At 47.1% G+C, this 27,646-nt stretch overlaps 1 protein-coding gene across 5 annotated transcripts; it reads left to right on the top strand.

Annotated features, from left to right (window-relative positions):
* The first annotated feature begins 783 nt into the window (after positions 1 to 783).
* Positions 784 to 27,646, top strand: MS4A18 (membrane spanning 4-domains A18). 5 transcript variants are annotated; one of them, XM_055415844.2, is made up of 10 exons: positions 784 to 4,923; positions 6,622 to 6,662; positions 9,081 to 9,154; positions 9,591 to 9,653; positions 14,575 to 15,051; positions 18,599 to 18,712; positions 19,930 to 19,986; positions 21,677 to 21,769; positions 24,125 to 24,238; positions 27,326 to 27,646. In XM_055415844.2, exons 5-10 carry the CDS (start codon positions 14,587 to 14,589, stop codon positions 27,521 to 27,523), a joined length of 1,041 nt encoding a protein of 346 aa, XP_055271819.2. In that variant the 5' UTR covers positions 784 to 4,923; positions 6,622 to 6,662; positions 9,081 to 9,154; positions 9,591 to 9,653; positions 14,575 to 14,586; the 3' UTR covers positions 27,524 to 27,646. The 5 variants fall into 5 exon arrangements, with proteins under 5 accessions (XP_055271819.2, XP_088688582.1, XP_088688581.1 ...); XM_088832456.1 differs by having other exon boundaries at positions 9,588 to 9,653; XM_055415843.2 differs by lacking the exons at positions 784 to 4,923; positions 9,591 to 9,653 and having other exon boundaries at positions 5,555 to 6,662.

Below are 27,646 nucleotides of genomic sequence, written 5' to 3'. Positions count from 1 at the left end.
CAGAAATATGCCTATGAGAGTCATTCCGTTCTGCCTCTTTTTTCACTGAATATAAAGAAACTAGTCCTCCTTTCCCTCAGTAATCCCTGCTTTCCCCACTTCAGTCACTCAATGTCAAGGTCACAACTCAACCTCAGCATTTCCACAGCTGCACCTCCTCCATAACCTGGGTTTCCCCAGCCTCCTCACATCCTACCTCTCCTCCTAAGTCCTACAGTTCTCAACTCCAACTGGACCTACAACCCATCAATCTCCCACCTCTTCACTGCCCCCCGACTCCCTGCCTCCCTGATTCTTACACTCCACGGTTCATCACCAAAATCACATCAACTCCCTGGTTCGCCTCACCTCAGTACTATCTGACAAAATCTCAACCCTGATTTAACCCAACCAGCTGCCTATTTCCTTCCTAAAATAGCCATCTAGCAGTTCTGTTTCATTTCACTAATCTATACTGTCTCCCAACTTCTACGTAACTATATCATGCTTTTTTTTTTTTTTTTTTGACCACACAGTCCGGTGTGTGGGATCTTAGTTCCCTGACCAGGGATCAGACCTGTGGCCCCTGCATTGTAAGAATGGAGTCTTAACTACTGGACCACCAGGGAAGTCCCAACTGTGTGTTATCTTTTCCTCTCTCTGCAAACCCACGTACCTCCCTCCCCAATTCTCACCTAATGAGCTTGCTTCCTGTTTTCCTGATAAATCAAATGTAGTCAGAAGAGAATTACAAGCCCTGACCAAAGACTAGACCTTTCTGTGACCATAGACTGCCTTCTGTAGAGGAAATATCCAGGCTCCTTCTACTTGGCCCCTGATTCCACTCCCTCATGTACACTTCCCCATTTCCTAGTTTTTCACCATCTACTGAATTATCCCCAAGAGCACCCAAACATATTATACTTTCTTCCCTCTGCAAAATGAAACCCTCTTCTGACCCCAGAACCACCTGGAGATGCTGCCCTGTTCCTCTGTTCCTCTTTACAGAGATGATCTCCTCAAACTAATTTCAGCTTGCCGTCTCAAATTACTCTCCCATTGCCTTTTTTTTTTTTTTTTTGCTACCCCTCAAGGCATGCAGGATCTTAGTTCCCCGACCAGGGATCAAACTCATGCCCCTTGCAATGGAAGCACAGAGTCTTGACCAGTGGACCATCAGGAAATTCCCTCCTGTTGATTCTGAACTCACTGTAATCATGTTTTTACACCTGCTCACTAGAATCATTCTTACCAAAGTCCCAATGACTCCACATTGTTAAATCTGAAGCCAAAAGCTTGGCTTCTGTGCACTGGTACCAAATTGAATCTTGGAGACAGAGTTTTGGTTGAAGTAAAAAAGAATAGCTTTATTGCTTTGCCAGGCAAAAGGGGACACAGTGGGCTTATGTCCCTCAAAAACTATATGTTCCCATCAGGGAAGTTTTATAGCAATGGTTCAAGGGTGGGATTGCTGATAAGATCAGGGTGTGTTCAGGGCTTGGTCTCAGGTAATCTCTCAAGTCCTGCTCAGTTTCAATAGCTCCAAAAGTCTTCACACATTCCACCATCAATTTAAAAGTCTAAGTCCAAAGTCTCATCTAAATCAGCCACGGATGAGTAAACCTGTGAAATCAATCGTGTTATATGCTTCCAAATTGCAATGGTAGTAGTGGCTTAGGATAAGCCTTTAAAATTGTCCTGCCACATGGCACTCGGGGCCTTTGGAGTTGGCAGAGGGGGAGACAGCAGATCTCCAAAATGCCTTCAGGATCATCCTTCCATTGATGTTTTGTCATGGACAACAGATCTTGGCTCTTCTGTTTGGACATCTGACTATTGTCTTGATGAATAGCACCTAACTTCCATTGAGATTGTCCATCTAAACTGATCTCTTTACAGTTGGTTTGGAAATTTCCTCAACCAAACCAAATCTAGTTTCATTGCTTTCAAGTTCTGCCTTCCACAAAACACTAGGTCAGGAACACAATTCAGCCAAGTTCTTTGCCAGCACCTCCAGGATAATATTAGATTTCTGACAGTGGCATTCAAGGCCCTGATCAAGGGTTTGCTTTTTAAGATTTTCGATCTCAATCCTTCAGCACTTCTGGACCAGCACTTCTGGACTGCTGCCTTTGATTTGCTACCTTCAGGCATGTATGCACTCATTCGTCAGACACCAAGCCCCAGCCCCTGCAGATAAGAACCAGATCCCATCCCTTTGGGACTCAGAGCCTCACTGGGAAGTGTAGACCCATAGAGAGATAACAGTAGCGCAGGGATAACTAAGGCCAAGGGCACAGAGAGGTTCAAATAAAATGATGCTATGGAATTACAACGCTACGGGAGTTTGGAACAGAACAGTATCGAGAAAACAAACATTTATTTTTGTTCAGTGACAGCAAATTTTCTTAAGGGACAACTCAATTATCTTTGGATCTTTAGAGATACAAGTGAGTCCCTCCTTCCACTCCAGGGCCTGGCCAAGCTGGGAAGGCTGAACCAGGCTGCCTCATAATGTGGGAAGAATCTATTGATTCTGGGGGCAGCACGAAGGGGCCATGAGGAAGCCCAGGAACAGACAGAAAAGAAAAGTGAAGAAGAAGGGGAGGGGGTCCTGGAAACGTGGAGGATGGCCAGGGTCCTAGAGAAAACCTGCTTTGAATTCTCTGTGCTGGGAACGGGTTAGGGACTAAGATCAGAGACACTACTACCCAAGGTTAAGTTCGTTGCTCTGCTTTGCTGCACTGCCACTACTACCAAGCTCTATTCCCTACCTCCAATTTTAGTACATTTCTGCCACATGGAACTTTTTTTAACTAAAGATTGAAGAAAATCACGCTCCATTTGTTTTCCAAGCTGCTTGTAACAAACTATCACAAACTGGGTGGCTTAAACAACAGAAGTGTATCACCTGTAGTTAGGTTAGTTCTTTCTGAGGATGTGATAGATGGTCAGGTCCATGCTTCTTGCCTAGCTTCTGGTGGTTTGCGGGCAATCTATAGGATTCCTGGCTTGTAGATGTATCACCCGAGTCTCTGCTTTCACGTTCCCATCACGTCCTCTCTGTGTGTATATCTGCTTCTGTCCAAATTTGCCCTTTTTATGAGGATACCAGTCCTACTGGATTAAGGACCACCTCAAAGACCTAATTCTAACTTGATTACTTCTATAATGAAAGTGAAGTCACTCAGTCGTGTCAGACTCTTTGCGACCCCATGGACTGTAGCCCACCAGGCTCCTCTGTCCATGGGATTTTCCAGGCAAGAATGCTGGAGTGGGTTGCCATTTCCTTCTCCAGGAGATCTTCCCCACCCAGGGATCGAACCTGAGTCTCCCGCATTGTAGACAGACGCTTTACCGTCTGAGCCACCAGGGAAGTCAAAGTGAAAGTCACTGAGTCGTGTCTGACTCTTTGAGACCCCATGGGCTATACAGTCCATGGAATTCTTCAGGCCAGAATACTGGAGTGGGTAGCCTTCCCCTTCTCCAGGGGATCTTCCCAACCCAGGGATCAAACTCAGGTCTCCTGCATTGCAGGCGGATTCTTTACCAGCTGAGCCACAAGGGAAGCCCATCTGTAATGAACCTGTCTCCAAATAAGGGTGCATTATGGGGTACTGGAGGTTGTTGTCATTGTCCAGTTGCTAAGTTGTGTCCAGCTCTTTGTGACCCCATGGACTGCAGCATGCGAAGCTCCCTTGTCCTTCACTATCTCCTGGAGTTGATTCAAAGTCATGTCCATTGAGTCAATGATACCATCTAACCATCTCATCTTCTGTCACCCCCTTCTCCTTTTGCCTTCAATCTTTTTCAGCATCAGGGTCTTTTCCAATGAGTCAGCTCTTCGCAGCACTGGAGCGTCAGCATCAGTACTTCCAATGGGTATTCAGGATTGATTTCCTTATGGATTGACTGGTTTGATCTTCTTGATGTCCAAGGGACTCTAACATATTTGGGCAGGGGGGTGTCACAGAAAGAGATCTAGCTCTATAACAAAGAGCTGTGTTTCATGACTGAATTCTTTCAGGTTGGAGAAACAGCTGGAAAAGGGAGGTATGACCTAGATCAGAAATGTATAAAACATGAAGCTGAGGCCAGAGGTGACTAAGAAAAGCATAATCCACAACCCAAGTCCTCCAAGTTGTTGGGAGTGAGGCCACACTATATATAATGGGGCTTTAGCTAGCCCATAGTGTTGTAGCATCTGGAGTCACAAAACACACCTCAGAGGACATTCCAGACAGTGGAGTACAGTTTATTACACCAGCGTGTCCAAGGGGAATCGGTTCCCAACAAGGACCCCGATGATTTTGAAGGACTTGGTTTTATACCCCCTGCTATATGACTCGGAGAAGGCAATGGCAACCCACTCCAGTGTTCTTGCCTGGAGAATCCCAGGGACGGGGGAGCCTGGTGGGTTGCCATCTGTGGGGTTGCACAGAGTCAGACATGACTGAAGCGACTTAGCAGCAGCAGCAGCAGCTACATGACTGGTTCAGTTCAGTTCAGTTCAGTTCAGTTGCTCAGTCGTGTCCGACTCTCTGCGACCCCATGAAGCACAGCACGCCAGGCCTCCCTGTCTATCACCAACTCCCAGACTTCACTCAAACTCATGTCCACAGAGTTGGTGATGCCATCCAGCCATCTCATTCTCTGTCGTCCCCGTCTCCTCCCGCCCCCAACCTTTCCCAGCATCAGAGTCTTTTCCAGTGAGTCAACTCGTCGCATGAGGTGGCCAAAGTATTGCAGTTTCAGCTTCAGCATCAGTCCTTCCAATGAACACCCAGGATTGATCTCCTTTAGAATGGACTGGTTGGATCTCCTTGCAGTACAAGGGACTCTCAAGAGTCTTCTCCAGCACCACAGTTCAAAAGCATCAGTTCTTCGGCGATCAGCTTTCTTCACAGACCAACTCTCACAACCATACATGACCACGGGTTACATGTTAGTAATTAGTTTTACAATGTACAGGGGTGGAAGGATTAATAATTACAACACGCAGGTGCAGGCACTGTTGTTCATCTAACCGTGATAACCTGACTTTTACTTTCAATCTTTGTTTGCCATCTGTTAGGAGGGGGTTTCCTGTTTTTTCTTTAATGATGGTTAACAGGGTTCAGGCCCAGTTCTCATCCTGCCTTAAGATGGCTGACAGTCTTCAAGATGGAATTCCGCTTGCCCTCCCCCCAGCAGCCCCAACAATAGGAACCTAAAGGGAAAGAGTGACCCCACAAGGCTGCAATAATCAGAACCCATCCCCAGGCAGTTGACATTGGAGACATCTGAGTCTCAAGGAGATTTATTTTCACTGGGACGTGTAAGGAAGTCTTCATGGAGCACAGGTTTCAAGATGGGTCTTGAAGACTGGGTTTGCTGTTGTTCAGTCGCTCAGTCATGTCCGACTCTTTACGACCCCCTGGACCGCAGCACGCCAGGCTTCCCAGTCCTTCGCCATCTCCCATCTGCGCCATGTCCATTGAGTCGCTGATGCCATCCAACCATCCCATCCTCTGTCGTCCCCTTCTCCTCCTGCCTTCAATCCTTCCCAGCATCAGGGTCTTTTCCAATGAGTCAGCTCCTCACATCAGGTGGCCTCAGTATTGGAGCTTCAGCATCAGTCTTCCAATGAATTACCAGGGTGGACATTTTAGAGGAGGGAAAAAAATAATTTTCCTTTTCTACTCTTCTAAATTCTCAGCTGGGGCCCCTGAAACAAAAGACAGATTAACAAGAGAAAAACAGAAGTTTCTCACATAAACTGGTCCCATCACTTCATGGGAAATAGATGGGGAAAGAGTGGAAACAGTGGCTGACTTTATTTTTCTGGGCTTTAAAGTCACTGCAGATGGTGATTGCAGCTATGAAATTAAAAGATGCTTACTCCTTGGAAGGAAAGTTATGACCAACCTAGACAGCATATTAAAACGCAGAGACATTACTTTACCAAGAAAGGTCCATCTAGTCAAGGCTATGGTTTTTTCCGGTGGTCATGTATGGACGTGAGAGTTGGACTATAATGAAAGCTGAGCACCCAAGAATTGATGCTTCTGAATTGTGGTGTTGGAGAAGACTCTTGAGAGTCCCTTGGACTGCAAGGAGATCCACCCAGTCCATCCTAAAGGAGATCAGTCCTGAGTGTTCATTGGAAGGACTGATGTTGAAGCTGAAACTCCAATACTTTGGCCACCTGATGCGAAGAGTTGACTCATTTGAAAAGACCCTGATGCTGGGAAAGATTGAAGGCAGGAGGAGAAGGGGATGACAGAGGACAAGATGGTAGGATGGCATCACTGACTCAATGGACATGAGTTTGGGTAAACTCTGGGAGTTGGTGATGGACAGGGAGGCCTGGCAGGCTGTGGTTCACGCGGTCTTGAAGAGTTGGACACGACTGAGCAACTGAATTGAACTGAACTGAACTGTGTACAGAGAAGATATGTAGGGGAAAATGAGTAACACTCAGAGGTGACTCAAAATTCAGGCTTAAATCTTATCTTCTGCTCCAGAGAAAGGAGAGGAAGATGTGAGGAGGCTGATTATGGGAGGTAAACAAGAGGAAGCTTTGTCACACAGATTTAAGGCATGCCTTCTCTGCAGGAAAGAGTTTCTTGTGATTTTGTCATCCTTTCCTTCCTGGTACAGAGAGGAAGGCATCCTTACAAATGAAGACTTCCTTTACAAAGGTACGTTTCTCTTACAAAAAGGTAACTTCTGTTTTCAGAGATTCGCCTATGTCTGCTCTTTCTCAAAATAATCAGTCCAAAACACAGTTGACCCTTGAACGACGTGGGTTTTAACTGCACAGGTCCACTTATCTGCCGATCTATTCCATTGTAGCACTGCACAACCCAAGGTTGGTTAAATCCACAGATGTAGAACCTCAGATACAGAGGGTTTACTCTAAATTATACCCAGATTTTCAACTATGTGGAGTGTTGGTTCTTCAGGCCCTGTGTTGTTCAAGGTTCAACCAACTATAATTATTATGTCAAAGAGGCATATTTTGGAGTAGAATTTTGTGCTACAGTTTTCCCCCCTTTTGTTCTTTTTCTAATTAATTTTTATTGAAGTATAGTTGCTTTACGATGTTTGTGTTCATTTCTACCATACAGAAAAATAAATACATGTACATATATCCCCTGCCTTTTGGACTTCCTTCCCATACAGGTCACCACAGAGCATTAAGTAGAGTTCCCTGTGCTACGCAGTACGCGCTCATTAGTTACCTATTTTATGTTGTTGTTCAATCTCTGTCATGTCTGACTCTTTGCAACCTCATGGACTGCAGCACATCAAGCTCCTCTGTCCTGCACTTTCTCCAGGAGTTTGCTCAAACTTATGTTCATTGAGTCAGTGATATCATCCAACCATCTTGTCCTCTGCCACTCCCTTCTCCTCCTGCACTCAATCTTTCCCAGCATCAGGGTCTTTTCCAATGAGTGGGCTGCTCACATCAGGTGGCCAAAGTATTGGAGCTTCAGCTTCAGCATCAGTCCTTCCAGTGAATATTCAGGACTGATTTCCTTTAGGATCTCCATAGGATCAAAAGTATATATGTATCAATCCCAGTCTCCCAGTTCCTCCAGTCCCTCCCCCTTTCCCCCGGTGTCCATACATTTGTTCTCTACATCTGTGTCTCTGTTTCTGCTTTGCGCTTGAGATCACCTAGACGACGTTTCTAGATTCTACATATATGTTTAATATTGGATATTTGGTTTCTCTTTCTGGTTTACTTTACTCTGTATGACTCTTCACTCTGTGTGGATTCTCCAGATCCATCCACGTCTCTACAAATGACTTCATTTCATTCTTTTTTATGGCTGAGTAATATTCCATTGTATACATGTACCGCATCTTCTTTATCCATTCTTCTGTTGGTGAATGTTTAGGTTGCTTTCCTGGCTGATTGTATAGTGCTGCTATGAACATTAGGGTGCATGTATCTTTTTGAATTATGGTTTTCTCTGAGTATACGCCCAGCAGTGGGATTGCTGGGTCACAAGGTAGTTCTGTTTTTAGAACCTCCATACTGTTTTAAGGAGCCTCCATACTGTTCTTCATAGTGGTTGCATCAATTTGCATTCCCACCAACTGTGCATGAGGGTTTCCTTTTCTCTACACCCTCTCCAGCATTTGTTGCTTGTAGATTTTTGATGATGGCTGTTATGACCAGTGTGAGGTGATGCCTCATTGTAGTTTTGACTTTCCTGACACCTTTTTGCATGCACCTGTGCCTCTGGTTCACACTCTTCGGGAACAGACTGCCTTTTGTGCAGCTTTAACCTGACCCTCCTTTCAAAGTCCACTCATAGTTGGATGTCCTATTCAACATCCAGCCTCTCACAAACCTCCAGAGACCAGCCCAAATCTTTGACATGTGCTCTACCTACTTTTTCACTGATGGCCTGACTCTTTGTTTGTTTCCAGCCATAACTTGTACAGGCACAACTCGAAGATGTAGGTTCAGTTCAAGACCCCTTCCAAAAAGTAAATATCCTACTGAATTTTTTGATTTCCCAGTGCAACTAAAAGCTGTGTTTATGCTGCACCATAGTCTATGAAGTATGCAATACCATTATGTCTAAAGGAATATACCATAATTTTAAAATAATGCTGATGAGAAAATAGCACCACAGAGTTGCTCAATGCAGGGTTGCCACAAACCTTCAATTGATAAAAAAAAAAAAAAAGCAATATCTGGCAATCACAATGAAACAAGGTATGCCTCTACTATGATTATCTGACAATGATTAGATTTTATCTTGCCAAGTCATTGTAAACTTCTAGAAATCTATGTACCTCAACATGTAACATACCATCTGACACACAGATAACACTCAGTAAATACTTATTAATTACTTCCTAAAATTGCTTATAAATCTATTGGCTTATGAGATCTTAGTGGCCCACTTCTGAAAGGTCCATGGAACCCTGCAGCTGCTGCTAAGTCACTTCATTCCTAACCAATTAAGGCCATAAATATTCTGAAGGTCAAATGAGCTCAACTAGGAAGCCAGAGAATGGATTCGTTGTTTGACTCAAAGTGAAATTACAAACAAGACTTTGGAGCCTCAAAGAGAAACCAAACTTTCTTTTATCAGAAATTTCTAGGCCAGGTTTCAGAGGCCCACAGGATCAGAAGAAGGAACATTGAAAGGCTCGCCGGGTCGACCAGGTAAGGCATCTATGAATTCCTCTCCTTGGTTCTCCCAGAAATTGGACCATACTAGGGGAGACATGGGGCTTAGACGGGCCCTGAGTAGGGTCTTTGGGAAACGCCATAAGTCAGGGATCTGTATAGGATGCATATACCTTTTTATAAAAGCATTTAAGATAAGCCAGCGCAGTCCACAGAGACAGAATTTGCAACCTTGGAGATGCAGAGTCTGGCCAGCTACGGAGGTAAGTAAAGAAACAGAACAGGTTTCAGAGATGGTTCATATCTCTGTGTGAATCCAGATATCTTAAGATAGAAGGTGGGAAACCCACAGGACATCTCCATTTCCCCCCTCCCTGAATCCAGCTATAATTAAAGTGTGATCAGGTATAGGACGGATCTAGAACTGATGGAAAGGCTCCTAAAGAACCCTCTCCCTTGTTCCTGACAGCAGCGGGGACTAAAGGGGTCTCGGGAGAGTCTATCACAGGATCCAACTGCCTCTGCCAGATGCCAGGTTTGTAGTTGTATTATGTGTCACACATGTAAGAAGAAAGTCTGTTCTGAAAAAGGGAGACAGATATCATCCATTCTCTCATATCATGTAGCAGACTGTAACATTCTGTGTGGTATCCATTATGAAAATTGAAGGCAGACAGACCAGGGTTCAAATCTCAGCTTTGGCATTTCCTAGCTGTGTGTCCATGACCTGAGTTACTTAACCTCTCTTAACCTCAGTTACTTTGTCTGCAAAATGCTCACAGCAGTGGTATATAGCTGGAGGAATTGCCTGATGCCTACAGGGCTGTGGAGTCCAAACACCGAGACTTGCTGTAGTTGTTATTATAAACCACTCTTACGGGGAAACCTGAAGTTCCTCCGAGAAAGCAAGGGGTAAATCAAGGTCAAGGCAGAAGTGGCACATGCTGCATACGGCCATCTCAGTTGACACTGCCAAATATTCTGCCACTCCTATGTCACCTGGCAGAGAGAGGATTCATTTTGAAAAATTTTTTTAAAATGGTGAAAAGAAGATAGCAGTCAGAAAGAATAAATTCAGGTCTCAAATCCATTTATCCACAAGCAAGTTATTTCACTTTCAAAGACTCCATCTCCTGTTTGCAGGGATGCAGGTTGGATCAAAAATAGTGGGAGAAAAAAGAAAAAGAACAAATACTTTTTAAAAAGAAAAAAAAAGTGAGGAGACACAGCGAGTAACTGAACTGTCAATTGACAAACCAGTGAAAGCTGCTGCTCTTATGGGAGAACTGGAGAGACCAGCTAGAATTTTTTTAATTAGTTATATATATATATTTTTAATATTTACATGGCTGCATCAGACATCCCACTGTCTTAGCTGCTCGAGGACATATGAGATCTTAGTTCCCCAACCAGGACTCAAACACTCATCCTTTGCATTGCAAGGTGGATTCTTAACCACTGGACCACCAGGGAAGTTCCTAGATTTTAAAATAAGAAAAATTTTGGGAATTTCTTGGAGTTCTATATAGTTTATATTTTTACCTGTTAGGGTCCACGAGAAAGGAATTAAACCAATAAGGAGATGTATAGGACATTTATATACCATCGTGGTTCTCAAACTTTACCAGCCTCAGAGTCACCTGGAGAGTAAGTTAAAACAGATGGCTACAAATGGCACAATTTCATTCTTTTTATAGCTGAGTAATATTCCATTGTATACATGTACCACATCTGCTTTATCCATTCAGCTGTTGATGGACATTTAGGTTGCTTCCATGTCATGGCTACTGTAATAAGTGCTGCAATGAATATTGGGGTGTATGTACACCCCAATGTGAATGTACTTAGTGCCACTGAACTGTACAATTAAATATGCTTAAAATGGTTAAAATAGTATGTTTTATATTATATATATTTTACCATAATAAAAAAACAATTTTAAAAAACACACAGCTGGTCCCCACACTTGGGGGGTTCTTATTTAGTGAAAGTGAAATCATTCAGTCGCGTCCAACTCTTTGCGACCCCCATGGACTGTAGCCTACCAGGCTCCTCCATCCATGGAATTTTCCAGGCAAGAGTACTGGAGTGGGTTGCCATTTCCTTCTCCAGAAGATCTTCCTGACCCAGGGATCCAACTTGGGTCTCCCAAATTCCAGGTTTTACCATCTGAGTCACCAGGGAAGCCCTTCTTATTTAGTAGGTCTAGGCAGAGGACCTTTAGTCACGTATGGATGTGAGAGTTGGACCATAAAGAAAACTGAGCACCAAACAACTGATGCTTTTGAACTGTAGTATTGAAGAAGACTCTTGAGAGTCCCTTGGACTGCATGATCAAACCAGTCAATCCTAAAGGAAATCAGTACTGAATATTCATTGGAAGGACTGATGCTGAAGCTGAAGCTCCAGTGCTTTGGCCACCTGATATGAAGAGCTGACTCACTGGAAAAGACCCTGATGCGGGGAAAGATTGAAGGCAGGAGGAGAAGGGGATGACAGAAAATGAGATGGTTGGATGGCATCACCAACTCAATGGATATGAGTTTGAGCAGGCTCTGGGAGTTGGTGATGGACAGGGAAGCCTAGTGTGCTGCAGTCCATGGGAGTCACAAAGAGCTGGACATGACTGAGCGACTGAACTGACTGAACTGAACTGAGGCAGAGGACCGAGAATCTACATTTCTAATAAGTTCCCAAGTGAAACAGTCTCACCTGTCCAGAGACCACACTTTGAGATCCATGGCTGTAGGTACTGGAAATGAGTTTGAGATCAATTAAGAAAAATGTTCAAAACAAAGGCCCTCCTCCAAGAATGGTCTCTGGTGGCGGTTTAAATCACTAATTCATGTCTGACTCTTACAAGCCCATGAACTATAGCCTGTCAGGCTCCTCTGTCTATGGGATTTTCCAGACAAGAATGGAGTGGGTTGCCATTTCCTCCTCCAGGGGATCTTCCCAACCCAGGGATCAAATCTGAGTCTCCTGCATTGCAGGCGTGTTCTTTACTGCTGAACCATCAGGGAAGACCAAGGATGGTGTCGACTCATCAACAAACAGATGTTAAGTATCTCCTCTGTGCCAGGCTCTGTGTGGGAAAGTTTCTCATTTAATCCTGACAACACCCTCTGAGAAAGGTGTTATTATGATCTACCTGTCAGAGATAAGGAAACTGAAGCCTAACGAACTCATGCAACTTGATCAAGGTCATGTAACTAGTAAATGAAGGGACTGGGAAAAGGACCCAAGGATGTCTGAACTCTTAGCCCTGATGCTGTCTTGCCTTTGAGTTTATTTTTTAGCTTATTAACTTAAATAGTGCCAATTAATTAGCCAGCCAAATCCAGGTTGGTCATTGATAGTTCGAAGTGTTTCTCTCCCTCTGGAAGCAATTAGGATCATGGTGGGGTGGGATGTGATGGAATTCATTTTGTAAGTGCAACTTAGAGGCACTTTCTATTGGGGAGAAAGCTGTCTGATAACAGACTTCTGGAATCTGTTGTTTTTTGTTCAGTCGTGTGTGACTCATTGCAATCCTAGTAAGCTAGGCTCCTCTGTCCTCCCCTGTCTCCCAGTTTGCTCAATTTATGCCCATTGAGTCGGTGATGCTATCTGGAATCTAGTAACTGTAGAATTCAGTTTCCTGCCAGCAGGGAGTGTATCACTTAGGTGGAGAGACAAGATCAGCAGCTGCAGCAATTAACATTAACAGTTAATATCAACATTAATGATATAAGGGACCTTTTCTCTTACCTGAATGGGAAACCTTTCCAGCTGTGTCTTCGGAGTCTGAAGCTACTCGTCCACTGCCACCCATGGCGTACTTGCTCATCAGCACAGATAATGAAGAAATTCTCCAAGCCTCTCAGCCTATCAGGGCTTCCCAGATGGCGCTAGTGGTAAAGAACCCGCCTGCCAATGCAGGAGACATAAGAGACATAGGTTCGATCCTTGGGTCAGGAAGATTCCCCTGGAGGAGGGCATGGCAACCCACTCCAGTATTCTTGCCTGGAGAATCCTATGGACAGAGGAGCCTGGCAGGCTACAGTCCATAGGGTCGCAAAGAGTCAGAAATGACTGAAGAGACTCAGCATGCACTCAGCTTATCAGGGGTCAAATCATGGTGAGATCCTAAGTCTCACTTCAAGCCCTTCCCTTCCCAACAGTCTCTAATGCTCAGGACTCAGGTGTAACTACATGCTGTTAAGGATGTGGCCACTATCATAATACCCAGCACCTTGGCCCATAATGGTTTAAACCTCGATAAATAGAAATAAAAAATTCCTACATGGTCCTAACCACAACACCAACATGGACATGACTCATGAGATGTAAAGGATGACTGTTCACAGTCTCCACTGGGTCCATGGTCCCCCCTGGGAAGACAGGTAGTCAGAGACAGTCTGGTTTTCCGCTCCAAAACCAATTAATGTTGAAAAGTGAAGCGAAAGTGTTAGTTGCTCAGTCATGTATGACTCTTTGCAACTCCAAGGACCACAGCCCACCAGGTTCCTCTGTCCATGGAGTTCTCCAGATAAGAATACTGGAGTGGGTAAATCATTCCCTTCCTCAGGAGATCTTCCCAGACCAGGGATTGAACCAGGTCTCCTGCACTGCAGGCAGATTCTTTACCGTCTAAGCCACTAGGGAAAAGTCATACAAAAGTTAGCTTCATTAGATTAAACTCATAATTAGTTATAAACTAGTTATAGATTTTGAAGGGCTGAGAGACAGCTGGGGATAATGAGAACCTGGAATGAAAGTAAAAAGTCCTCAGGATCGAAGGTTTTTCCTTCTCTTTGTCTCTCTATTCCTGTCCCTCTCCCACCACCCGCTTCTTTACCTTTCTCCCCACCCCTCAGCCCTGCTACAATATCAGCTTCCTTCTCTTCATTCTAACTGGCTTTCTCTACTACCCCTACACATGACAATTGTGACCCTCTCCAGCTCTGCACCGCCTCACCCCGAAATGGTCCTTGGGTCCAATTCCACGTTCCAAGATTGGAAAGTTCTAGGCCCAGTTGGGGGTCCCTTGTCCACCCCCTAGGCCATCAGCTGTGGCCAGGGCAGGGGACAGGATGGCGAGGTCACATCCAATCACTCAGATATTTAAGACAGGCAGATTGAAACATTGACCTCAGGATTCTAAACAAAGCCACTGCCTCAACTGTAAACAAGGGTCTGCAGGGATAAGGAGCCCCAGGTAACCTAGTCTTGCAAAACTAACCCCCCCCCACCCCAAAACAAAAAAACAGAAACCAACATGTCCCAAAGAACACAGACTACAAGGAAGGGAAGAAGATCATTCTGTATAATATCATGCTAGATGATTTTTATGTTTTTATTTTTGGTGATTTTTATTTTAATGAAGATGAAGCTAAAGAAAAGGATGGGGTCAGATGCAGCACATATTAATTTTCTCAGAGGAGGGAAAATGCACCTTCTTATCTGTTTTGCAGCACTTGAGCATCATGACGGAGCAGGGAGTTGGAGCCAACACTGTGCCTGGTGTTACGGCACCAGGTAATGTGTACGAGATCCAGGTCAGGAATCCTGTGGCTCCTGGGACCAAGGGGCAGCCTGTGGGCATGGCCACTTACTTAACATCCAGAGTGACCGAGAATGATGCAGGAAGAGTGAACTTACAGACGCCACACATGGTTATCCAGAATCCAGCGGAAGTGAGCGCCACACAGGGCCCGCCCTCTGCACTTCAGCATCCGGCAGCAGTGGCCAGTTTGCAGACTTCACCTGGGGAGATCCAGTACTCACTGAGAGCCACAGACATCCAAAACCTGCCTGGAAGCCCTCAGAATCCCCCCACATGTGCCCCTGGGCTGATGTATACTTCCAACCAGTTCCAATGGAACATGCCATTTGGATCATTTACATTCGATCCCAAGAAATTCATAAAGGATGAGGTCAGGACACTGGGGGTGAGTGTGATCTCTCTTTCTCTACAGTTTGGGTCCCTTCATGAGCCCGGCTATAGTGAGTGCACTTGGATAAGGAAGGGAATGGATTTAGAGGGCAGAGGACACAAAGGTAGGTGGCAGCTTCTGGAGTTTGGGTCAGGATGACCCCACAGAGGCCAGTCTCTCCCTTGTTTTTGTCCAGAAACCATCCTTGAAGACCTAGGAGGGGCTGTTCTAACTACAGTACCTTCTGGTAATTGCCACAGGACATGCATAAATTGTCCTGGTGCTTGAAGAGTACAAACTGGCCAGCTCTCCCGAGAGGACCCAACCACCTGCTGAGGCCAGGAGGATAGGACTGGCTCACACACACCCCAGCCCACCTCTGCTTGTCCATCCTTCAGGGACAGACAAACCAGTGTACTGTACCAAGAGCAAGGTATTGTTTGCCTCCTAAACTTATCCAAATCAAACTGCCAGCAAAAATAACCAATCTATAATAGGAATAGAAAAAGGTTTTATTTGAGCCAGACTGAGGCGTGTAGTCCAGAGGACAGCCTCTCAGATAGCTCTGAGAAAATGCTCTGGAGAAGTAGGGTGGTCAGCACAGTTTTATATCTCATTGGATCAAGTATACAATTCTTTAAGGTTTAAAAAACAACAACCGATCAACATGTACACAGGGAGTCAGTGTGGCTTTTGCATCTGGGAGTAAGTGTTAGGCTCTCAGTTGTGTCTGACTATTTACAACCTTGTGGACTGTAGCCCACCAGGCTCCTCTGTCCCTGGAATTCTCCAAGCAAGAACACTGGCATGGGTTGTCATTCCTGTCTCTAGCAGATCTTCTGGACCCACGTGTCCTGCATTGGCAGGCAGATTCTTTACCATCTGAGCCAATGCACCTGGGAAGGGAGGCTTATCATTGAAGGAGCACCAGCGTTGGCATCCCAGGAAGGGAGGCACTTCATCTCTCTTTGTCTGCTTTTTTTTTTGCGGGGGGGGGAGGGTGGTTCTGTGCCAGGTCTTAGATGCAGTTTGTTGGATCTTTCTTTAAGTTGTGGCATGTGGTATCTAGTTCCCTGACGAGGGATCAGACCTGGGCCCCTTGCATTGGGAGCACAGAGTCTTAGCCACTAGACCACCATGGAAGTCCCCAAACATTCCCAGGTGATTTTTTTTTAGTGGGAGATCAAGCTGCATAGTTTTCAGGGTCTTAGTCCCTGACCAGAAACTGAACTCACACCCTCATCAATGAAAGTGTAGACCCCTAACCACTGGACCAGCAGAGAAATTCCTAATATTTATTTAACGTAGACATTCTTTCCATTTCCATCCATTCAGTCGCTCAGTCGTGTCCGACTCTTTGCGACCCGTGGACTGTAGCCTACCAGGCTTCTCCATCCATGGGATTCTCCAGGCAAGAATACTGGAGTGGATTACCATTTCCTTCTCCAGGGGATCTTCCCGACCCAGGGATCGAACCCGGGTCTCCCGCATTGGAGGCAGATGCTTTAACCTCTGAGCCACCAGGGAAGCCCCAAGCAAATGTACAATGGAGGTTTGACAGGCCACAAACAGGCTGTTTTAGTTAGCATAACGTGTATAAGCCAGAATGACTTCCCCAAACCTCAATATGGGAAATTGGCTTTTATCAACAGTATCAGGAATAGAAATCCTGGTCACAGGCAGGAAATGAGATTATAAATGTGTGTGGAAAACCTTCAATAGGTGAAGATATTATATGATATTACATAGTAGTTATAATTTCATGTTATGATTACTTTCCTTATTAATTAATACTGGACAAATGCTTGTTAACTTTGGGTTCCAATTAAAGTCTTTTGAAAGAATTATTTTAAGTTAGAGCAAATGCCTTGGGAACCTGATCAAACACAGAGAAAGGTCAAAAACATGGGCCCCCTTTAGTGAACTGCAGTTAATTTGGGAGACGCTATGCCTTTATCTTAAGATAAAGTGGGCACACAGACAAGATCAAGCATGTTATTTGATGAAGCAGCTGACGTGAAACCCAGATCTGTACACTAAGCTCTAGACTCATTGAGCGTGAGAGCTGATGCATCTGTTCAACACTGATCACTTGACCCCTGAGCACCCTGAGGCCTGAAGAAGTTAAATGTCACTCCAAGTCCTCAGGTATAGCAAGTGCTGCAGGATCCCCAAATAGGAGGAATTTTGTCCTGAATGTGGGGGTGTCAGTAAAAGGATGTATTTGGTCGTTGAAAGAAAGATGGGATTTCAGTAGGATGAGGGTGAAGCCAGTACCTTTCAGACAGAAGTGGAAGAAAAGCAGGTGGGAATGAGGAGCAGCACAGGCTTTCAGGCACTGAGGATCCCACAGCAGGGAACACACGGGGGTGGGGCCTAGGAAAGGTGGGGGTGGGGCCTAGGAAAGGTGTGGGTGGAGGGCTTGCAAACACCTCCCAAGTGGCAGGACCTGTCTATAAGCTTTATGGGCACGTTAAAAAAAAAAAAAGAAAGAAGAAAAAAATTTGGCCATGCCTTTTGACACATGGGATCTTAGTTCCCTAACCAGGGATTGAACCCGTGCCCCCTGCATTGAAAGGAGGAGTCTTAACCACTGTATTGCAAGGGAAGTCTCTGTGGGGCCCTCTTTCTAATCTCTGCAACCAGTGGTTCCTAACCTTTTTTGGCACCAGGGACCGGTTTCCTACAAGACAGTTTTTCCACAGACGGGGTGGGGGAATGGAGAAGGCGATGGCACCCCACTCCAGTACTCTTGCCTGGAAAACCCCATGGACAGAGGAGCCTGGTAGGCGGCAGTCGATGGGGTCGCTAAGAGTCGGACGTGACTGAGCACCACTATCGCTTTTCACTTTCACGCATTGGAGAAGGAAATGGCAACCCACTCCAGTGTTCTTGCCTGGAGAATCCCAGGGACGGGGGAGACTGGTGGGCTGCCGTCTGTGGGGTCGCACAGAGTCGGACACGACTGACGTGACTGAGCAGCAGGGTGGGGTGAGTGGTCTCAGGATGAGCATTGTATTTCAAGAGCATTATGTTTATTGTACTCTTGGTTTCTGTTATTGTTCCATCAACTCCACCTCAGATCATTAGGCATTAGATCCTGGAGGTTGGGGACCCCTGTCTACAGGAACCCCGCAAGCCAGATACGGTCATCCCTGTCTTAGAGAGAGTACGGTGGGGTGGTGCTTGCCTGAGGCCACGCAGCTGGTGAGTGCCAGAGCTAGGATTCAAGCCTGTCTGGTTTGCTGCCAAAGCCCCCGCCCAGGCATCTTCTCTGCAAGCCTGCAGGTGCAGAGTCCAACGGGAAAGTCTTCCTGATCTGTTCTATCCCCTACCCCTCCTCCTTCCGTTTATGTCCATGGCTGTCAATTCTGAGTGTACATTGGCATCATCTGTGGAGCTTCAAAACAACAGCTTGACATGGACCCCACCCCGAGAGATTTTGACCCCAACAGCAGTCATACTCAGGGATTCTGGGGTACAGTCTGGGCTGCTGAGGGTAGCTACAGTCCCATAGGCCCCCAGCTCTGCTCTTTCTCACGATGCCTTGTCCTCCCCGCAGGCCATCCAGATTCTCATCGGCCTGACTCACATCTTCACTGCCATCAATCCTTTACTGTATCGGGAAAGAGCTTATTCCGCGATATCAGGGTACCTGGTCTGGGGAGGAATATTCGTGAGTACAAGGCCCTGCGGCCTCCTTCTGGGTTCTGAGTTACCAGACCGGGGTGGCGGAGCGAAGGAAGAAAGAGCCTTGAATGCACTCCCAATAATAGGGCCCTGGGAGCCCAGAGCCAGCCACCTAAGACTGTAGGTGCAGCACAGGTTAAGGACCCGGCCCGGACCCCGTGCCCCAGCAACTCGCCCCTGCCTCTAAGGAACTTTCAGCCAATCACATGCTCACAAGCCAATCACATGCTTTAATTATTCCACCCTCTTGGGGTTCTCATTTGATGTAAATGTAAATATGTAAATCATTTATAACCCCACCCTTATTCTCCCACGCCCTGTTGCTGGGAAAGATTGAAGGCAAATGGAGAAGAGGGCAGCGGAGGATGAGATGGTTAGACAGTATCATCAACTCAATGGATGTGGAACTTGAGCAAACTCCAGAGAGAGTGAAGGACAGGGGAGCCATGTTGCAGTCCGTGGGGTCACAAAGAATCAGACATGACTTAGCAACCAAACAACAACTACAGAATCACATGACCCTCTTGTAGATAGAGCAGGGTTTGTTTGTTCATGTTCATTTGCCAGATGAGAAGACTGGGGCTCAGAGAGGTTAGGCAAGATGACTACAGGCTCACAGTCAGAAAGGGTTGGAAGAAAGTCCTGATGGAGCCCAGGCCCCCTCAGTTCAGGGCTCTCATAACTGGACCAAGTTCTTCCTGCCTCTGGGTTCACACATTTGTCACCTGCCTCGCAGCATCTAGGGCCAGTTAGGACCCCCAGGCTGGAGCAGCAACTTGCCTAGGGTCACAGCAAGGTGAGTTGGGAGCAAGAGTGGAGCAGAAGCCTAGGTCTCCCATTTCCCAGCCCCAGGGCTCTACTCACCCTGCTACCCTGTCCCTGCATTTCCAAGATCACAGTTGAGAACAGGGTGGCGGGAGGCCAGATGATTCATGGGGACCAGACACAAAAATGAAATGTCTAGTATCCTGAAACAAAATTTAGGCTTTTAGGGGGAAAGATTTTAACCTAGACACAGAGGAGTTCGGGTATTGTGGCATCTAACCATTGGGATAGTGAAAATGTTGAGAGGAAGTAAACAGACCTGCCCATCTTAAGAAACAAGGTGTGTAGGCCTTAAAGACTCAGAGCTACACCCCTGAATGGACTGTGGTCTTTGCAACACACTGTACAACTGTCCTTTACTCTTTTTTTCCTGTGTAGTTTATCGTCTCTGGATCGCTTTCAGTGGAGGCTGAAAAGGACCGCAGTTCTTGCATGGTGAGTTGTAACTCCATCTTTCATCACCCTTCAGTGTTAGAATGTGACTCTCCCAGGGCAAGGGGCCTCCCAGTAGCCTCCCAGAGTGGCCTGGTCCTGGCCCCAGGGTTCAGCGCTCTTACGTACCTTACTTCATTCAAAAGTTCTGTGATCCTCCTTCTGCAGAAGAGGAAACCGAGTCACAGAAAGGTTGGGTGACCGGACTTAAGATCATACAGCGGGAATGTGGCCAAGCCGGGGTTTAAACACAGAGCCCTCTGATCCCAGCACTGTGCCTTCACCTATTGCATTTAACTACTCAAACACTTGGCATTTTGGCAAATGGCCAAGTAGTGACAGCACCATGACCTTGGGGTGCTCTGAATTAAGCAGAAGGTCAGGTAGAGGCCAAGTGGAAATGTGTGTACATTTCAGCCACCTCTTTAAGGTACTCCCTGCCCTCCCCTTTGGCGAGACCTGGAAAAATGAGGGGATTGTGTGCCTTGAACAGTTCAGAGTTCAAACCATAGGACACAGGACATAGAATTCCCTTGTACCATCAGAATGTTATCCTCTGTCTCAACAGCCAGAGATACGCTGTGCATGTTTTTATTTTTGTTGCAGCCTCTAAGAAGCTTAGGGATAAATGTAGAGCTTCTAAGGGCCCTCCTCTCATCCCTGGCTCCAAGTCCTTCCTGCCCCTCTCCATGTTCTCCAAAGGGCTTCTTGTCTCTTCTGCCTTTTCAGTGGGAAAGCATGGCTTAGCTTGGAGGCTGGGTTGTCCCACGAAGGTTTCCAATCACCAGTCCTTTGTCTGCAAGGCAAATGTTTGCTGCCCCTCGGTCTGCCTTACTCTATCCCCTTCAACGGGATTAAGACCCCCTTCCCCAGGCCCCCAACATCAGCTGAGCTCACAGTCCTCCTTAATCGCCTAACAAAATTGGATCGAACTCTTGTCCCACATCTTCTGGGAAATCCAATGACCTCTCCAAGATTCCTACCAATTCCTGGGGGGCTCCCAGTCCCCCCTGGTTCTGATGATTGATTTCCCATTGAAGTGTCTGCTTCCATCTCTACTTTGCTTGCCAGCCTCCCCAGCCTCAGCCCACAGGTTGACACAGCCCTTCCCTCCCCATCTCCATCCCCATGAACCAACCCCCCCAGGGGAGGCAGTTGAGCAGGGGACATCGTGAGTGACTGGAGGATTTCAGCAGCCCGACACTGGGCATCAGATCCCTTAAAATGGAGTACTAGACTTTCTGGTTCTGAAAACTCTCCCCAACCAATCCTGCCAGCCCAGACTCCAGCTCCCTCCAGCAGGACCAGAACTTTCCTCTCCCTTCTCTCAAGGCAATCCTCGAATCCCAACTCATGCCCCCTGCCACCATCACCCCCATCTCTGCTCATTTCTTTCACAGAGCAGCTCAGCATCCTTGCCATCTCTCCTCCCAATCTGACTTTTGAATCTCATTTCCTGCACCATCAACTGCTTATGCAGGTATTTTCCCAAACAAATACAGCACCTGCCCCAGGTGGACTCTGCCTATTGAATAAAGAATAATCTTCTCACTTCAGTGAGTTTAGGATTAGCTGGCTTCTCCACACCCACCTCTTTCCTGACCAGGCTTCCCTTTCCTCCTGCTCCCTGAGAGTCCTCACAAGCCTGGCTTCAGACTTGCCTCACCAGTACCTCTCCCCCTGCCCCTTCCAGGTGCATGGCAGCATCGGCATGAATGTGGTCAGCGCTATCGTTTCCCTGGCTGGGGTCTTGCTTCTCATCTTGGATATGTGCTTTATCCTGCAGGTGAGCATCCAGACTACCAGCACCCCAGGCTTCCGAAAGATCGGGGAGGCTTGTTTATGAGGTTGTTCCACAGCAGGAAGGAATCACAGCCCAATTCCATCCTAGTATGACAGCCCTGGGTCCTAAAATGTGTTATTTGTTGTTGCTCAGTCACTCAGACACGTCTGACTCTTTGCAACCCCATGGACTGCAGCACGCCAGGCTTTCCCATCCTTCACTATCTCTGGGAGCTTGCTCAAACTCATGCCCATTGAGTTGGTGATGCCATCCAACCATCTCACCCTCTGTCGTCCCCTTCTCCTCCTGCCCTCAATCCTTCGCAGCATCGTGGTCTTTTCCAATGAGTCAGCTCTTTGCATCAGGTGGCTAGAGTATTGGAGCTTCAGCTTCAGCATCAGTCCTTCCAATGAATAGTCAGGGTTGACTTCCTTTAGGATTAACGGGTTTGATCTCCTTGCTGCCCAAGGGACTCTCAAGAGTCTTCTCCAGCACCACAACTCAAAAGCATCCTAAAATGTGTAACCCTCACCAAAACCCCTGACTTCTGAGGCAGGTGAGATAGACCCCATTTTATAGATGAGGTCACTGAGACTCAGAGAGCTGGAGCTAGGTGGCCCCTCCTTGTACCTGTTCTGTTCCTGCTTGGAGGCAGCAAACGCCAAGGCAAGCAGGTGGGGCAGTAGCCACACTCAGATCTCAAGGCCACCTGCCCCCAGGAAGCTGTTGAGGGAGGGACAGCTGGTTGCAAGAACAGGAGGTGCTGACCCCAGATTCTCCTCTTATCTGGGGCCCCCAGAAGCAGATGCTGGAACAGGGATTCAGGAGCAAGTCATTTCTTTCAGAGGTTCCCCTAGGAAATACCAGTAGGGGAGAGAATAAGATGAGCCAGGAAAGGAAGGTACAGAGAAAGGGCGTCACCACCCAAGTCACTGCTGGAACTGAATCCTGCTGGGGCTCTAGCAGACAGAGAAGACACTGCCTCAGAGTTCCACCCTGTCCTGGGTGAGGGGCCTGGGGTACCCACCCACCAATGCCCACCATCACTGATTGGAAACTACTCCTGGGGGCATTGAATGCCCTGGACTCCAGTCTGCCACACGTGTGCCAGTGTGCTTGTGAGGTGGGTCTCACTTTGGGTTCCTCCCATAGCTAACTTTGTTTTTTGGGCTGCACATTGCTGCTATGTGCAGGTTTTCTCTAATTGCAGCCAGCAGGGGCTACTCTCTAGTTGCCGAGCGTGGACTTCTCATTGCAGTGGCTCCTCTTGCTGCAGAGCACAGGTTCTCGGGCTCAAGGGCTTTGATAGTTGTGGCACGTGGTCTCTAGAGGGCAAGCTCAGTAGTTGTGGCACTCGGGCTTAGTTACCCCGAAGCGTGTGGAATCTTCCCAGACCAGGGATCAAACCCATGTCCCCTGCATTGGCAGGCAGATTCTTTACCACTGGACCACCAGGGAAGTCCCAGAACTGACTTTGAGACAAGTAGCTTATTTGGGGGAGGAAGCAAATGCCAGCAGGGTGATGAGAAATGGGGTGGGGAAGAGAAGGGACCAGTAAAGATGTGATGTAATCAAGCCACTTGAGTGTTGGTTCCTAAACCAGTCCCCACACCTGGAGGGCAGGGGGAGACTGACCAAAGAGGCAGCCATGCCAGACTGGCAGGTGGTAGGTCTAATAAGCCAAGGAACTGATGTATGAGGCTTGTCTTGGGCCGCTGCAAGGTGCATTGACCTCTGCACCGCCCATCAGAATCCTACAAACTTAATTGCATCCAGTCCAGGTGGTCTTAACACCACCCACTCTCAAGGCTGCATTCTTGAAAATGACTCCCACTGCAGAAGTGCATTCCAAGGACAGGGGAAGGGTGAAGACCTCCGATTGCCTGGGTCCAGCTGTCAGAGGACTGCCCCCAGATGACCTCATCCAACACTGAGAACTCACCTGGGAAAGCAGTGCAGACACATGCTTCAGTCACGCCCTCCCAGCCCAGGGGTGAGAATCGAGGGTACTGGTCCACTAGCCCCTGTCAGTCATTGATAGACTGCTGATCTGAAACCTCCCCGGCATTTTGGACCTGTTGTATGAAGAGCTAAGTGGTCTCCAAGGACCAGAGAAAGCCCCAAGGCAAAGAAACGCAGGTGCCAGCAGTTGGAAGCCTGACTGTCGTGCCCTCAAAGGTACCGTGGGGGCGTGTGAGAGGGGCACCCATAGCAACTGCTCATGGAGCACGTGCCAGAGGGTCTGGGGCTCTCCAGCTGAGGCAAGTGGTGCTTGCCTGAGATGAGCCCTACAGGCGTGGACAGTCACAGGACAGTCACCTCTGTGACAAAACCCTTCCCATTCCTCTCTGCCCCTAGATTAACGTGAAGACAATTTCCGGTGGTCTCCTCCCCTTCGTCCTGCTGGAGTTCTGCCTCACCTGTGTGGTCTCGCATTTTGGGTGCCAGGCTACATGCTGGAACCAGTTTGTGGTGAGTGTTGGGCCCTGCTCCAGGAATCAGAGAGTGCTCCGGGGGTAGCAGAGGTGACTGGACACTGGGAGAAGTGGGGCCTGAGAGGACATCTTCTTTGGTTCAGGATGTTGTAGCAAATATACCACAGGCTGCATGGCTTATAATTATTTCTCATAGTCTAGGAGTCTCAGATCGGGGTGCCTGGATGGTCAGGTTGTGGTGAGAACTCTCCTCCTAGCTTTCGGATGGCTGTCTTCTTATTATAGCTTCCCTATCTTACAGAAGGATAGGGAGAACTCTCTGGCATCTCTCTAAGGGCACTAAACCCATTCATGAGCACTCCCTGCTCATGACCTGCAAACATGCTAAGTTGCTTCAATTGTGTCTGACTCTTTGCAACCCCATGGACAGTAGCTCGCCAAGCTCCTCTGCCCATGGGATTCTCCAGGCAAGATAACTGGAGTGGGTTGCCATGCCCTCCTCTAGGGGATCTTCCATACCCAGGGATTGAACCCACGTCTCCTGTGTCTCACGTCTCCTGTGTCTCCTGCGTTGGCTGGTGGGTTCTTTACCACCAGTGCCACCTGGGAAGCCCCCTCATGACCTAATTACCTCCCAAAGGCCTCACCTTTGGATGCCATCAGATTGAGGGTTAAGATTCCAACATACAAATATTCAGTCCATCACAAAGAGGGTGTATCTGTGTAGTTTTGCCACAAAAGAAACTGCTGGAAAACTCAGCAGCTTAAAACAGCAACCATTTCTTTAGCTCATGATTCTGAGTCTCAGTGTGACCAGAGGGCCTTCTACTGGCCATGATTATTGTTAATTATTGTTAATCGTTAACTTCTCTCACCCTGTGGGGGTTTCAGTATCTGCAAAATAGCTCAGAGATATTGTGTGTATCCACTGATAGGGAAATAGGACCCTGCCCGAGGCTGCTCTTGACTGTCTTATTTCTCCCTCGTCTTGCATCTCCTCCCCTCCCCTCCCTAATTAACAACTGTTTGAATCTGCGCATTGGAACTCAGGAAAGGTCAGGGGACCTGAATGAAGGCTGTTTCCTATAATCAAAGAGATGAGGGACACAGAAAGTCCTCGTGCCCAGGAGCCCCATAGAGCCCTGCACAGTATCACATTCAGACAGGTGTAGCAGCTGCCAGGTTGGCACCAGCTGACCAACCAGAATCTTCGAGGAAAAGTCCATATCTGCTCCAAGTGGTATCGCTTCCTCCAGGAGGCTGGCCTGAGCTTCTTAGGGTAGCTGGATTCCAAGAGCAGTGAGACACAGCCAGCCCCACAGATACAGACTTTTAAGTCCCTGCTCATGTCACATTCTTTAATGTCTCTTTGGCCAAAATAAGTCACCTGGCCAACCCCAGATTCAAGGGGATGGAAACTGCAATGTGCCTTCCTATTTGATAAGAGGAAGACAGGGCAGTTAAGGCTCTGTAACAATCCTGACACCCAAAGGCCAGCTGGCTATTACCCCATCCTTGGGCTGGGGAGTGTGCCTTGATGAGAGGCCAATTCTGCTCCCCGGAAGAGTATGCCCAGATCACAGTTCTCTAGTGCTTCCATCTAGGCTCTCTGCAACCTTGACTCCATCCTCTGAACTCTTGGCTCCATGCTTGAAAACATTTTTTCTTTTCCATAAAAAGTGACCCATTTTCCATATGAAATGGTCCACCTTTTTCATCTTGAGGAAGAAGAATAGCTCTCTCAAACTGCCTCCTGTTTGAAGAAACTAGGACCCAAAGGCCCTTTTGCAGTTTGAGCAGCTCCAAGTTAATCCAAGGCGATGATCTGTTTGCTGACACAGTTTCCTTTAAAACAGTGAGAATGTTTTATCAGATTATGGTTCTTACTGTTTGACAAAAATCACACCTGAGATTATGTTCCAGACATTCCTCTCTCTTTCAGAGTATCTATTTTGGGATTAAGTTTCTGTGGGACCATGCCCTTAAAATTCTTAGAAGCTTCTCTGTCTGGCTGAAAGGGTCTGCAAGTCACTACCTTAAACCTTTTACAGATCTTAACAAAGAGTTGGATAGAGACATCTTGGATTGATCTTTGTTCTCAGGCCTACTTTTACTTCAAATGTCATTTATCTGTGAGGAACCTGGAAATAAGAGAGCATTTTATTTTCTAATTTTTTAAGTCCTGGGCCCTCTTTTTTCCCCTCTAAATATTACTTGTGAAGTGAATCAGTCTTTATCTGATCTCTTCCTTATGGTACTTGAGCATGTGCAGCGAGGAGCAAGCAACTGACATTCCCATATGATGCCTGGTGATCTCCTTTAGCAGGGCTTCCCTACTGGCTCAGATGTTAAAGAATCTGCCTGCAAAGCAGGAGATCCTGGTCTCCTTAGCAAGAGGCAAAAGTTTTTAGGTGCATTTTCTGTCTTCCAAAATGCAACAGTGCTTCCCCCTACATACCATGGGTAACGATGCATCTAGTCTGTTATGCCAGTTTCCTGGCTATTTCTCCAGTCTCACTGGCCTCCAGTCCCAAATCCAAGGCACATGTTAGATTTTGTTATCCTGCTTCTAGCTACCAATTTCTCTGTACATTAGCTTTTGCTACATATCAAACAGTCCCCAGACTTAGCCCCTTAAACATAGCTGCTTCTGTAGTTTATGATTCTCTGGGTCTGCTGGGTAGTTCTTCTGTTTTGGGCCAGCTCAGCTGACCTCTGCTGGACTCGCCATGAGTCTACAGTTGGTTGGTGAGTTGCCTGCTAACTGGATCGTCTTGGATGCTCTCAATTGTTTGTCTGGCAGTTGGCACGCCACCTACCAATAGGGCCAACTGGCCTACTTTTCTGTCATCACCCAGTGGGCCAGCCCAGCCTTCTTTACATGGCAGCCTCAGCGTTTAGAAGAGCAATGAGACAGCAAGCCTGGATTTGCAAACACTTCTCAGATCTCTGATGCTTCACATTTTCATGGTCGATCCATTGACCCACAGAAGTTCCATGACTTCCCAGCATCAGTGAGGAAGGGTCTACCCAAGGGCATGGCAACAGGAAGGGGAAGAATTTGTGGCCATTTGTGCAGTTGACCACAGGGGAAGTTGATGACCTCATATCCTTTGTCTTTCAGAACAAGACAGAAGTTCCGACCATAGTCATTGCCAACCCAGCCAACACTCCCACCGGCCCCTTCAACGCTACCAACAATACCACTGGCCATGCCAACATTATCACCAGCCCTGCCAACCCCACCTCCCCCACCAACGCTGCAGTGATGGTGCCCCCTGTGCCCTCCTATGAAGGTGTAGCTGGTTTTGCCCAGAAATAGTCAGTCTATTTCAGTGATGAGGAGGAGCCATTTCAGTTGACTCTTTCCTTCTCCCAGAAACTTATGGAAGCCCTTGACCCAGCACTGCTGCTGGTCCAAAATGAACAATTAATTTCTCCCTTC

The sequence above is a fragment of the Moschus berezovskii genome, chromosome 25, assembly GCF_049115385.1.
Source record: "Moschus berezovskii isolate FMDL1 chromosome 25, NW_MosBer_1.0, whole genome shotgun sequence".
In the NCBI taxonomy this organism is placed as follows: Eukaryota; Metazoa; Chordata; class Mammalia; order Artiodactyla; family Moschidae; genus Moschus; species Moschus berezovskii.
This window is presented reverse-complemented; position numbering and strand designations above follow the sequence as displayed.